The sequence below is a fragment of the Epinephelus moara genome, chromosome 22 (genome assembly GCF_006386435.1).
Source record: "Epinephelus moara isolate mb chromosome 22, YSFRI_EMoa_1.0, whole genome shotgun sequence".
NCBI lineage: Eukaryota > Metazoa > Chordata > Actinopteri > Perciformes > Serranidae > Epinephelus > Epinephelus moara.
Window position 1 is genome coordinate 5,497,900 of NC_065527.1, and position 15,105 is coordinate 5,513,004.

At 40.0% G+C, this 15,105-nt stretch overlaps 1 protein-coding gene across 1 annotated transcript in view; it reads right to left on the reverse strand.

The window, feature by feature from the left end:
• The window catches only part of fam135b (family with sequence similarity 135 member B), a 75,590-nt gene that overhangs the window by 54,270 nt on the left and 6,215 nt on the right, over positions 1–15,105 (reverse strand). The window contains exons 2-3 of the mRNA XM_050034983.1: positions 10,395–10,491; positions 2,056–2,135 (exon numbers count right to left, since the gene is read on the reverse strand). Of these exons, the coding sequence (XP_049890940.1) occupies positions 2,056–2,135; positions 10,395–10,471 (157 nt within the window). The 5' untranslated portion in view covers positions 10,472–10,491. The remainder of the gene's footprint in view (positions 1–2,055; positions 2,136–10,394; positions 10,492–15,105) is intronic.

Genomic DNA, 15,105 nt, shown 5'->3' on the forward strand with positions numbered 1-15,105 from the left:
AAACGGTACCGCTCAAAAAGATAATTGTGTGGAAATGCTAAAACATCTATGCGCGGTCTGATAACCATCTCCCAACGAATATTTAATTCTCTGCGCAGTAATGCTGCACCTTCATCCACGGGATCGTTATCAAAAGGACATGCCATGTTAGTGAAAAAAGTCGCCACCTACTGTGCCTAATGGACTTCTAATATATTGACTCTGATTTTCTTAATGATTTTTTTAAAAGACAGAGGGCAGAACTAGGCTACGCCAAAACTCGCTTGCTGACTGAATGAATGAGGAAATCAAATGGAGTGTGTGGCTCTGAAAGAGGGCGGAGACAGAGAGAAACTCGAGGTTCATTGAGAAAAACCTGGTCCCGACCAGGTTAGGTTCATAGAGTCTGTTACTACGGTAACTGACCGAGAGCTTAAGTTACCTCTCTCTCTGAAACAGGCTAGAGTTACCCCTCTTTCTCTGGTTTGAGTTACCTCCCTTTTTGAAACGGAAAACTCAGAGTTTCCCTCATTTCAGGGTTAACAGACTCTGAGTTTTCACTAAACCTGCTTTGTGAAACGGACCCCTCGTCGTCTGTCCAGACAAACGTTTGTGTGGTTGCCATTTTGTTTGTTTATACATCGCTGCTCTGTAGAAGGAAGCGTAAGCGTCACACTGCCAACTACTGGCCTGGCATGTATACTGCAGCGTTTTTGGTCATTTTTGCAGATCCATGTGCCTAAATGTCGTCTAAGGGCTCATTTATGCTCCCTTTACGTACGAAAATGTATACGTCCGTTTCAAACGGTGTTACCGTCACTGCCCACATACTTCTATGCGTCCTTTACATTGGCATGGATGTTAACCAATATATCCTGCAGGAGGCAGCGCAGCGTCAAAAGTTTATGACAACAACAAACTCAAAAACAAACATGGAGACTGTGGAGGAGATATTGATAATGTACCTCTTGCATAAAAGACAAAAACAGAGGCAGCGGTGGTCGGTGAGGCCGTTAAATACATCGCGACTGGAGGACAGAGCATTCTTTTCTCTAGTACTGCCGATGAGAGAAATTGAATTGTTATTTCTTCTTCGTGTCTCACTAGAGCTATGTATCGGGTAGTGACAGCAACACTGCCCCCACGGTTCCCGGTGGTACTGCTCCGTTTGGCCTGTATCCGTAAGCTTTATGGAAACGGACGAAATGAACGCAGAGCACGGACAGAAGGCTCCGCCCATATCCAGATCCGTATTTAACGTTGAGCATAAATGAGCCCTAAATGCGGAACTTTTTCAAAACGAAAATGAGAAACGATTCTGTTTTCAGTGGATCGTTTTTGTGCAAACATGGCCTAAACAACCAAATAAAAAATAGATCATAGATCAATAGATCACACAGACACAAAGTGACCACAGAGACAAAAAAAAACCCTATTTTGACAAATAGAAAAAAACAGTACTGAAGAGACATAAAAAGACCACAATGACACAAAACAACCCCCCCAAAAACCATCAAAATGACCACAGAGAGAAAAAACAAACATCATGATGCATAAAAGACCACAAAGAGAAACAAAACAAACATAAAAAGACACAAAATAACCACGAAGAGAATAAAAACTACAACAAATATACAAACGATGACCACAGTGAGACACGATTCAAACAGAAAGAGATGCAAAACAACCAAAATAAGAAACAAACAATCACAAAAAGACACAAAACAACCAAAAAGAGACAAAATACAACAATAAAGAAATGCCAAATGACCACTTGGGGGGGTGGGGACCTTCCTGTGCCCAGGGCCTCATTGTCTTACAGTCTGCCTAAGACTGAATATGAGTCATTGAACTTAATATCCTGAGTCTCCACACATCACAACAGTTGGCATTTGCTGAAAACATGAACCAGCCCATGGGTTCAAAAACAGTGTGATTACAGAGAACCAATACAGCAGATTGCAAGCTTGTCTGCAGGCGAGCACGAGGATAGTGTTGTCAGACTGGTCTTGTTGATGTCTAAATCTATTACGTGTGAGTGTGTGTGTGTGTGTGTTTCTGTGGATGTCACAGTACCTGTATTGTCTTGTGTTGTCGCTATCAACCTGTGGGGCACTCGAGGTGAGACTTTGAGCCCTGCTCGTACCTGGTAGAACCTGAGGGAGAGGATACAGACAGAACAGTCACACTTATAACTGCACAAAATAAATGTACATACTGATGTCTCCAAACAGCCTGGGGGTGTCAGGAAAATACACAATATGAATAGTAAAATGTGCGTGCTGGTGTTCACCATCCTGTGGAGGTAAAAGACAGGGAAGGTAAAAAATAGCTTGAATCCAGTTCTCTATAACCAAGGTATTTACACTCAGTGCTATTTCACAGATATTTTTAATTTTCAGGCTTTGATTTTACAGAGCCACATGCTGTGGGTGGACTTGTTCATGGACGACAAGAATTTAATTTGTGGCAGAGGGCCATACTCAGGGTCAGATGCCTGCCTTGGAATTCTTTTGACTATTTTAAAACTACTATTTCTTCAAGTGCTAAAAACGTAAACCAGTATCCTGCTGCATGCACCAGGGCTACTTGTTTCAGATATGCTTTTGAAGTGGCACATGCTGTTCCAAAATGAGAGGACTTATGCCTCAGCGAAAAACCTATTTGCTGATGAGGACAGATGCAATCAAGTCATATCTAGATGGAATACAGGAAACTCTGTTTGAGCATCGACAAGACGGGTTTTATGTAAAAAAAAAAAAAATTGACAAGTGTTGCTTTTAAGCTTTTAAGAAGTGCTTTTCATGACACAGACCAGAAGCTCACAGTGTCATGTTAAACAAAATCAGCCATGAATTGTACAAATGTAGCTAAATTATTAAAGGATAACGGGCAAATGGTTATCAATAATGAAAAAGACGTAACAATGTACCTCTATTCAAAGGCTGTAAACTATACTGTACGTGGGATCAGATGAGCACTGGTGCTAGATTTCTACAGTGCCGGCACACATTAAGGGTAAAATGAAAATGTATTGATCCCAGGGAATGAGATTATTACAGCTACGAGAGTAATTTTATTCATAAGAAAGAAAGGAGAATATCAGCAGAGGGCTATAAAATGGAAAACAGAATATAACAGCCTCACTGACTTAAACAAGGATTATTTACACAACATTCCAGACTATAGGCGGCGATGGAAAACATGTCTTTTTAAAAGGTCACTCTGACAGTTTAAGTCAAAGCAGCTTTGGGTAAAAGCACATCTCAGCTCTCTGGGGACACATTGGCAATCTGAGAGACCAGAGCGTGCCTGTGAACACAGTCATCACATCAGTGTGTTTGTGACAGCGCTCCTAAAGATGGAGGCTTGACGGAGAGGAGCACGGGGAAGGTTCTGAAAGGTTGATAAATAAATAAGGGATGTTTACAGAATGAATTAGGTCAACTCAGTGGGCAGTAAGTGGTCAGAAAACACTATAAACAGATTTATAGACTCAATACTAAATGTTTAATTCTCAATAAATGACATTATTATTTACTTTAGAAGGCAACCTCTGAAATATTTCTTGGTATAGATGATGGAGGACAATGGTGCTCATCAGTACTTTACATTTTGTTTGCACAGTAGCACATGAGACAGATAGTCTTGTAAAACAATCACGTTCCTCCTCCTCCTCCTCCTCCTCCTCCTCCTCCTCCTTGTAGTGCTTCCAAGGACATTTCCCAGAATCTACCATAGCTGAACAAAAACAACCAATCAGAGGTGAGGAGTCTCTAACGCAGCTGTCAATCATGCCAGTCACAAACATATTTTAATGAACTGTTCAACTGTAAAAAGGGAAAGAAGATGCTGCAGCCTGTGGGCGGTACTTGACAAGTTCTGAGGGGAGGTCAACGAGGGCGTGTTGGAGGACTAACAGTGTGTTCACACCGGGCGCGAGTAAAATATTCGCTTCGCTCTACTCGCGCGAGTTTGACCACTGGAATATTTGTTTTTACTCGCGACATTCACGCCAGTCATTCGCGCGAGTAACAGTGTGTTCACACCGCTAGTAAATCAGACAAGTATGCCGGCCGGAAAGCAAGCTACATCGGTTGTGCTAACTGGGGCTAATGCTAGTGCTAACTTTGTTGATAGAAACGTACAGCCGATAGTTGGAATCAATTTTCAAAACTTACCAGGCAGACCGACCTCCTCACTCACTTTCCTCCATGCCAGGTCTTTCTTGGTCTGAAGCTTATAATTTGGGGACGTAGGTCTTTCTTGGTCTGAAGCTTATAATTTGGGGACGTAACGTCATAAAGCTCAGGGTGGCCACAAATGGCTATTATTAGCTTGTCCTCCATTTTCGGAACAACGCGGGGCAGTTGTTGACCATTGAGGTCCATCCAGATGTGGCAGAGAAGTGTGTGAAGGCTACCTGCGTTCTCCATAACCCAGACACCTGCAGTGAGGGCGAGCATCCCAGTCGCCGTCGGTGAAGTGGAGCCTGCATTGAATATTAGCACCAAAATAAATATCCATCTGTCTCCGGTGAGTTTTTTGCGTGTGAAAATCAATAAATATTCACTGTATCCGGCAAGTCACATGTCGCCTGAATGAATGTCGTTTACTACAACGGCAGCAGCACATCAGTGATGTCGGTGACGACAGGAAAATCTCAACGCTGATAGGCTGCCCCGACACAGCATCAAGCGAACATTTCGCTCGAGTTCAATATTTTGAACTTGCGCAAAGAGGCGAATGACGCGAATTTTGCGTGTTTGCTCCATTCACGTCGCGCCATTCGCGTCATTTGCGTTGCGCCATTCGCATCTTTCGCGCCGCCGGCACAAATCCGCGTCTATTTGCGTCTTTACATTGACTTTGTATGTAATCTTATCGCGAAGGCGAAAAATTCGCCTCGCACCCGGTGTGAACACACTGTAATGAAACACAGCCTTTCTCATTTTACAGCTAAACAGTACACTAAAATATGTGTCTTAAACCACTGCAGGTGAGAAATAGGCAGTGCAGTAACACTATGTTAATTCATATTGATTAGCCCTGCCTAGTTTGACAGGCGGCTCTGATTGGTTGTTTTCATTTTGTCATGCTGGAGGGAGTAAATAAGGAAATAGTATAAAGACCAAAAGTCTGTGTGATGAGGCACGTTGGGGTGTCGATGGGTCTAACAAACCAACGTATTCTCATACAACGGTTCCTATGATATCCTACGAATTAGGTAAAGTTACACTTAACGTACAGTTAATTGACTAAGGTGAACTTATGGAGGTTAGGTTTTGGCAAGTAAAGTTACTGGGGTTTGTTTCAGGAAAAGAAACATGGCGAGGACGTACCTTAAAATGACTCAAAGTGCACACAGCTCCGAACACAGGACTCAAGGGGAACGTCTGCATTTTTGTGATCCTACTACTACTTCCTTGTTTACTCCAGTCAGGGCATTGGTCATGTGATGGCAGGCTTTCAAAATATGTGAAATATGTACGGATTTGGGTGCATTACTTTTCGTAGGAAAACGTACAAACAGTTTGTGAGAACAGTCTGAACAAACACAGGAGACAAGTGTTTGGAACCATGTGAAATCAAGTGAACCTGTAAGTATTTTACAGTACTCCTTTCATGCATGAATTGTTACAACCTCAGTCAAGATTTTTTTTTCTCAAGTGTTTTTATTCCTCTTTAGGCATGAAAAAAAGTTATGAAGTTTATTTTTCTAAAGTAACTTTCAAGGAGTGTTTCACATGTCCACTCGGGTGGACAGAATGTGTTTAAGTTTTAGACAAAAGAATAAATCAATTTAAAAATCAAATATATCATGTGAAGCTTTAAACATTTTTAATGCTGTTTAACTAGTGTGTTCACATCTTTAAAAAATAATGATAATACTTTCAATGCCATGCAAAGGCATTGAACTTTGCTCCTGACTCCTTAGCCTCTCCCCTCTGTCTTTCAACTCCTTCCTCTTCACTCCTCAGCCCCACCCACCTCCTCCTGTTGTACTAAATCATTTTTTCAATTTTCTGCACAAATAACAAAAATATTGTCAAAATATTGTTTCTGTTACAAGAAACTGTTCATTACCTTCTAATAACGTAAAGAAATTCATTTACAGACAAGAAAGTCACTGCAGATGAAGTATTTTCAAGAACAATAAAGCTGCAGTACTCAGTTAATTGTAGTTGAAATAAAGCCAGTGCTGCATGATGTCCGGTTTAGTGGACAGATTATTATTGCAATTTTCTCAAAACATATAATTAATATTTGTATAATTTAACAACTATATTGCTCCCTAGATGTTACCAGACACTGACAACATCTGGCCAAAGGGTGGCAGCGTATGGCATGACGCACTAGGGTCCACTGTGGTGACGTAAATGCGTCTATAGCATCAAAACCCATAGAAAATGGCTTTTAAATAGCTGTCCACTGTAGTGACCACTATATGTGAAAGGGGCACGTTGTCACCATGTTTCTTTTCCTAAACCTGACCTACATAGCTTTACGTTAAATACATAAGTTTAGGTTAAGTACGTAACGCCATTTGTCAGGTGCTAATTCATGAGATATCATAGGAACCATTATATGAGGACATACTGCAGGGGAACTTAATTTTTTTCTCACAGACTATCTCTCTCAGGTACTACTGTGTGGATATAGTGAAAGTTCTATCAAATACAACAAAAAGTTATTTTTCTCAAAGTTACCACCTACAGCTTTAAGAAAATGCAGCTGGGTTTGTAATTCCAGCATCTGAAGCAATCTAAGACTCCATAAGTGAAAACTAAAAGTTTCATGCTTATCGCCTTCTTTGAAATCAAATGTAGATTTAATCAGTATTTTCACTGCAATCAGCGAAACACCAGGCTCTTCAACGAGTACAGCTGTGTGGTCCCCCACTCTGGTGCAGGGACTTGTATTGATTTCAGTAATTACACTGCTGTGTGGTGAGATGCACACGTCCTGGTAACTAAACTATTCTTATTCTGCAGCGCCTCGTCTTTACACTGGGATCCAATTCTTCTCAGTGTCAACATCGGATCTCTGCTGCTATCTGAAGCGACGTGGCAACCGGTAAAAACAAACATATTAGAGCACTCAGCTGGAGGGATTACCATGATAAAGCTTTAGCCCATCCCATTTGGAGAGGGAAAATCATTTTGATAAAGCTGCTGTTTGAGCCGGCCAGATGAGAGCTTTTAATCTTTGTGCAGACGCATCAGCAGGATAAATATGGATCTTTTTTATGGCAGGGAATATTATAAAAAACTCAACTGGGAAAGTAAATATTTGAACTCTTTTATTTACACCCCTTATTCTACTTATTGATACAGCCTGTAATATTTCAATTTGTTGTTTCTATGTTGTAATATCACAGCAGCGGGGGCAGGGTCATTACAGATGGGCACTCCTTTTTACACGGTCATAGATTGGAGGTTTTTTTTGTTTTTCCAGATTTCGTTCCCACAGTAAAGGCTTCATGAGGAGGAAGTTAAACAGCGAGAGCAAATATGGAATCACAAATATTTTATCTTACACACCTGAGAGGAGGAGAGAAATGTATTCAGTGGAAAAGCAGGCTCTGTTCTTGAGCTGGTGTTGCTGTGGAGGTCAGAGGCTGCGTCAGTGAGGCTACATGTTGAAAGTTTCCCTGCCAAGTTTAGACAAAACTTTATTTCCTCCCACCTCCATCTCTACTCCATCCCTCTCCTTGGTAATATGTAGCAGCATCATCCATTTCCAGGGCTCTGCTGGTTAATCCGGACTGGAGCAGTGAGCCATTACACGAGCTGCATTTTGATGTTTCTGTGTTTTACTACGCTTTAAGGGTTGATTCTACATTTTGAAAATTACATTGATGGTGGCTGTAGTTTTACACGGTCAAGGAGTGACTCCCTTCCTTGAGTTTAAAGTGCACATGACTTTTAAACAAACAATAACCTTGACAGATCGAGCATTTCCAAATCACACATGGATGTTGCTCCTCCACTCCACATGGATCCTTTAAATAAACACACTATCAGATATTATGTTTGCCTGAGTGAGTTTCGGCACAATTGTCCAGATCTGATTTTCCCTCTTGAAACCCTCTCCGTCCCTTGACTCAAGCCAGTTATCTGCAGCTCTGATAGAGACACACACGCAACCACAAGCTGTGCGCAGTAATGATGCTGCTGGAATAAGAACGTAATCACACTTTATAGCAGCTTTAATTCTACAATATCTTGCCAGAGTTCACCCCCTACCTATGAACCCTCCAATCATTCTTTTTCAGCCTAAAAAGCAGTAATGTTCCCGCTCAACAAAGAACCATAGCAATTAACCGGTCTGGCGGCGCCATCAGATTTGATTTTGCAAATCATCAGAGAAATAGGGAGGTAAGCCTTCCTGATACTGGTCGGACTGTTATTTTATGAAATGCTTTTTTAGCTCATGAATTTGTTTGCAGTAGTTTAATATATTTGATGTTTATTTTAAATCAGTTTTGAGAGCTTTTTTTTGGACAGGCTCTTATTCTATGTGTCTGTTCATCTACCTTTGATATTTATATTGAAATCAATAAAATAAATGTTTTTCCAATTCAGAATATTCAAATATGTGATTTGATGGGATCTGTACTTAGCCAAAACTCCTTTAGAGACAAAGCAGAGATAGCAGCTCCTAAAATCCGCTGCTTACCTTTTAGTTGTTTCACTTAAGCTGGTGATTTTTTCTCCATCATGCTTGAATTTAGCTGCTGCCTCATTTACTTGTGTGGTACAAAAAATTAGATTACCAAGACCTGACATTATACAAATTGATATCGTTCAATGTCAAGTAACAGCTAGGGAAAAATCTGTCAGTAAATTTAGCTGTAGCTAAAGCTAACGCTGACTATGTCTATCTATAATCTCAAGAGCTAGCTTTAAATGTATGCGACAGAGCATTAATTTAGCAGCAAACCACTTTTTGCTATGTAAAGATATAGTAATGCTAAATGGACCTGCACTTACAGAGTGCCTTTCTAGTTTTCTGTCCACTCAATGCACTTTTTACTACGAGTCACATTCACTCAATAACACACACACTCACACACCGATGAAACAGCCATCAGGAGCAATTTGGGGTTCAGTATCTTGCTGAAGGACGCTTCAACATGTGGACTAGAAGAGCTGGGATTCGAACTGCTGATTCCAATCAGCCTCTACCTCCTGAGCCACAGGATTGCAGTGAGGTAATGGTGTCCCAAGGAGACTGGCACACTCATTACTGCTGCTTTGAAATGCGCTTATACATAGTGGCCGCTGCTAATATTGGGACAGAGTTGTTACAGTAGCGGCTAGCACAGCTACAGCTAGCTCCATAGACTGTATATAAACATCATTCTTTTATCTTTATTACACTGCTTATGGCGAGCTCCGTCAACATTACTACCACTGTTAAGCGCTGTTTATGCAGTTAGCACCGCTGGCTGCTAGCCACTGGGTGACCTCCATCTTTAAAACCCTGTCCAGACAACTTATACGCTCTGACTGATGCGAAGAGCAGCTTTTACTTGATGAAGCTGTCTGGTTGGCTGTCTCTCTGTGACAGAGTGCATGTGACAGTGACAGTTGCAGCTGCAGACTGAAAGCCTACATATTATTTTTACAGAAGTCACACATGTCTGTGGTCTAATATTTGTATATGATACGTCAGATGTCACAAAGCCTGATTCAGACCAATATGTACTATGTGCCTTTGGCCTTTCATGGGTTATCTGTGTTCTGAATGTGCGTTCAACCCATGCTGAATTGTAAACCACTGTGTTATCAGACCACATGATACATTTACAGGGGTTTATGGCTTCTTTCTCAAACACATCTGTCAACATCCAGCTCAGTTGTTGCAAAACTTTTTTCTTTTTTGAGACGGAGGGATGCAGTTTTTCAGAGTCATTGTCCAGCAGGACAACAGGTATATTTTCAATGCAATCTGTCGTCAACACGCAATTACTCAATCGATACACACAAAGTGTTGGAAATGCAGGCATATAGTTGTCATACTCATACTGACTGAATGTAAGAAAATAAATTTGTGATGCCCTCCGGTCAAAAGTCATCATGTGTCTTTGTGATATAACAATAGTCTACTTAGGTGACCTTATGAATTTTTAGTCAAGAAAAATTAATGAATTCATTCACTCATTAAGAATAAAAATAAATAGATAAAAAATAAGTGAAAAAAAGAATAAAAAAGTAAAACAAATAAAAAAAAATAATTTACAAAACTGTAAATATTAAAAAAAAAAAAAAAAACAGCAAATATTAAACTGTGTGGATCCATCAACATGAACATGTTCTGTGAGTTTCCTGAGTTGTCGGTTGCAAAGCCAAATATTAACAAATATCACAGCTCCAGAAATGTGATCTGTGCAAAGATTAATTACTCACCCCCTTTGAAAGAGATCCACATTGTGAAACTTGTGCAACTCTACAGAAAACTCCAGTGTTCCCTGTACTTCAGACATGATATAATCCCACTCATCACCTGTCAAAAGAGAAGAAACACAGTAAATATAATATGTAAAACAAATAAGCACAGTAGAGATAAGACAAATGATGACTTCTAAAACTAGCTCGTGTTATTTCCTGTGTGCTGAGGTGATGTGACTGTCACAGTCCAGTGTGGAGAACTCTACAGGCCCAACATACATCCTGTGAATATACCGTAGCTGTCACCATGACCATTCAGGTTAATGTTGAAGTGAGCACCGCCCTATGATTGAATTATTTCCCAGTAAAAACATGTGCAGCTGCTCTCTTTGTTGAATCTGTCTTAATAAGGGATGCTGTGAGCTGATTTGAGCTCAGCCTCTATTATTGTCAATGTCAGCCCTGTGGTACGTTGCTATTATTACCTGTATAATTGGTAGGATTAGATCTATGTGCTCAATAGGTCTTCTGTGTTACTATATTGCCCTTTAATTAAATATCAAATACCTGCAAAACTGGTGATTATCGTCTTTGTACATTTAAATAATAATTTTATGATTTCTTGATTTTCTATAAGCAGCTGCAGAGAATGAAATTCTGAGAAAAAAAATCTTCCTATCCTGTCTGACATTTTGGAAATGTAAGTTTAATGTCTCAGACACATTTAGCAGCACTAGATGTCATTTACACAAGAAAAAGAACGAGTTGTCCACCACAGTGTTTCGGCTGTATTTTTAACTAACCTACTGAAATATGTGCACATACAGTTCCTTTGGGCAGTGGGGTCCCTAGAAATTTTTAATGGGGGTGGCCGGATGGGGCCACTGAAAATCGTGGGGTGGCACATCAAAGCCATAATTAAACTTCAGGGATTCAAATATGCTGTTGAATAATGTACACTTACTGAAAACTATAAAGGAGAGTTAAGGAATCGCACATTGATAAACTTTGGTTTCTGATTTTACAGTTAACCTGTTCAGTAGCTAATTATGTTCCAAACACACAAACACAAAAAATATTGTAGTGGAGAATTTCTACTCTAAATGCACTCATAAACCATCAGCCAAAAGCATGTTTTAACTAGAAAAGCACTCAGAGAGTGCAGACCTCTGCCAAGTATGTGATATTCCCTCCCCCTCTGCATCAGATTTTGTAGCCTGCATCACAATTAGGTTATTTGCATCACTATCATTATTAGGTTATTATGCCTTCACCATGGAGACACTGTGGTGTATTTATTTTGTTTTTATTTTGTACCAACACAGAATATAATATGTGTTTTTGTATTTTTCACTTTCTTTTTTTCCAACACAGAAGATTAAGTTCAACTTTAGAATTACAATATTTAGCAAGTAGAACTAGACGTGCTTTCCAGCCACCAGATGGCGCTATTTTCACTGTCTTTAGAAATTGGAATTGCTGCTGAGGCTGTCAGACGATAGACTTTATTTATTATTTTCAACGGATCACCACCAAAATTTTTCCTTGTTCTTCCTTCCTTTTTCCTTTTCCCAGTACCTTTCCTGAAAATTTCATCAAAATCCGTTCATAACGTTTTGAGTTATTTTGCAGACAAACAGACCAACGCCGGCGAAGACATAACCTCTTTGGCGGAGGTAATTAGAATACTTTATTAGGTGTTTTTGCTGTCCATTCCAATAGACAAAGAATCCTAACACAGAATCACCTGATAGTAAAAAATGACCTTCAGTGGTCTTAACAGAACTTTTCTGCCAACAAAAAAACACAAGTTAATTTATTTCTCATGAATGGGTAACTCGTATCAATGAATAAAGTGATGCTTTAAAACACACTGCATATATATTTTGTGCATATTTTGTCCTCACCAGTCAAAATATTATACATTTCTAAAGTATCTCCAGAAAACAGTTTGTCAAAAACGTCCTGAGATGAATATTCTGTGGACATATTTAATAAAAGATAGTGTAAGTTGATTATATCGTCAACAAATTAAATCAGAGCAGCATTTCTCCTTTTCAGTTTCCAGTGACTCTCGGATCCAGCATCCATTTTGAAAAAACTGTAAACTTTAGATGATGTGGAGCACTGTGATTAGCTCATAGACATCCAGTCAAATAAGTCTGTGCACTTGGGTGGAGTCAGATGACAGTAATCATAGATCTAGACATCCCAGAAAAGTTTTGTCCATTGGAATTGACGGGAGATCTGAATGGGTTAATGTCACAAATTATCCGATGTGCATAGAACATTTTGAGTTTCACAACAATCCTGTTTGAATGTGTTATGTGTCTGCACATGTTCAGTGATGGTCATTGCCTCAGCTCAATGAGACAGCTGCAGGGAAATAGGCTACTCAGTATACCTAAATGAGCCAGACCACAGAAAATGGATATCTCTAAAAGAACCTGTGATCACCATATCTCAGATGCGCTGAAGCTCAATTCACACCCATGTGAGCAGTGGGTAGTAGCAATTAGAGCTCAGTGAATGCCCAGCAAGTCCAAACATGAGTCGTTTAATTTTACTCTGAATCCAATAAAACCATTAGGAGGAAACATACATGGACTTTATTCTCTGCAGCATTCAGAGGAAGTGCAGAGAAAGTTGAAATTGTAAAAACAAAAACAAAAAAAGAACAGAGCCACTAAACGTAAGGAGATGAAGCGCTGACACTGTTCACAGTACAGGCTCTCAAATAACCCCTCAGTGAATGCTTTGAAACACAATCCTTGCATGTGTGCAGTATTTGGTGAGTGTTCCAGTAAGTGTTGTAAAAAATGACACGGACAGTCATCACCGGAGAGGAAGGTGCTCACACATGCTGTGAAACACCTTTCAGAAGTGCAACTACGCTTGTACATTACAACGACGAAGATCAATCTGGACAGGCTGGTTTTATTTCACCAGAGCTCAGACACTGGGTTTCTGGCTCATGATCAGTTTAACAGACATGGACATAAAGAAACCGCACTGTTCTTGTATTGTAATGTAAAGCTATCCTTCAATAATGACAGCAGTATAATTCAGACACCAAATGTACTCTGTACATGTAAAACAGTTTTGGCCCCACAAGAAGAATTAAACGATTAAAAGTTCATTTTAGTCGATGTCCCCATGGTGTTGCATCACAGGAAAGAATACAGCTGGAACCACCCCACCCCCTCAGTATTGCCTGCTCAGTCCCAATAGTGCTAACTGTAGACCTAACTTCTATTTCTATTCTGAAGTTTTAAGCATAGCTTTGCCAGGAACCTGTTCCTGTTTAAGTCCACACACTCTGCACAATTTGATGCCAGACTTCCAGTTTCTTTTTCCAATGACTGTTGAGTTCCTCTATTCTAATTGACCTGTTGCTCAGAGGTACATTTAGCACCTTTTACACTGCCTGTCCAAGGCAGGAATATCACACAGATATGCCGCCTTGCCATTCTGTATATAAGGTATGATCAAGTAATGGGGGGGGCAGAGTTGTCTCATCTTTAAGCTGCCACGGGAGATAATAGCAGCACCAAAATGATGTCTGTATAACCCACTGTGTGAGATTTAAAAAGTAGCAGTTAGCAGCTAACTCCAAGAAGACGAACAGCAGACAAAAATGTCCGCAAAGTGGGAGAAAACAATGAGATCAGGATTTCCTGACCAGGGATGAACGATTACACCGTTATCAGTATCTGTGTCTCTATCTGTTCAACCAACTAAATAACCTGTACCTGGAGCTGCACCTGGAATGGGCGGCGTTTAAGTTGACAGTGTGTGGGATCAATTAGTAGTTATTCTAAGCCTGACATTGATATTGGTTGATCAGAAGTTGCTGAATTTAATATTTAGTAGAAAACTATTTACATACAACAATCTCAGAATTAAGCTTAAGGTATTTTTTTTATCAAAAGAGTAAGAGACTGAACACAGGTACCCAGATGATGATTACCCCTCCTCAGGAGTACAGATATTGACACATTTTACTCGGATACTACTCATATTGGAATGAAGTACATTATCTGTACTCGTTTAATCTGAGTATTCAGCTCAACCCTACTGCTCACCCTCCGAGCAGAGGACGAGATCAGCTGCGATAAAGAAGACATTGTAAATGATTGTTTTTGCCATGTTAAGGTCATTGTTATTGTTTATAAAGTGCTGCTGATGCGTATGTTCTTTGTCACACAAGAGGCCAGTGCTGTTGTGTTGAACGTCAAGCCTCTTTTGTTCCACGATGCTGGGATGCTATTCAAAATCACACAGTGGAGCTGCATGATGCTACTGTCGTTTGGTTCTGTGTCAAAATGCAAAGCAGGCATAAAGAAGGGACTTCGTAGCGGCCCTGTAGCATGATCTCTGTGTAAAAAGGGTTTTTGTCTCTTTGTTCCCTTTCACCTATCAGTCTGGACGAAGCATTGAATGGCATTTTGTTTTTCATGTAGCCTACAGAAAAACCTTTCATACAAAATTACATATGTTTGTAAAGATGACTTTCTACAACCTAAAAGCATCAAGTCCCAATCAAGCCTTTATGGCAGGAGAGGTAAAACTTTACAATCTGTTTGACTGTTTTGCTTACAACTTCTCTTGTCATGTTAGAAGAGGAAAGTCTTTTAATATGAAGACTACACATCATGTTTGGTAAACTTAATGCTACATTGCTAACGTTGCTGCAGTTTAATCTCGGTCAAATCAAATAAAGAGCAGG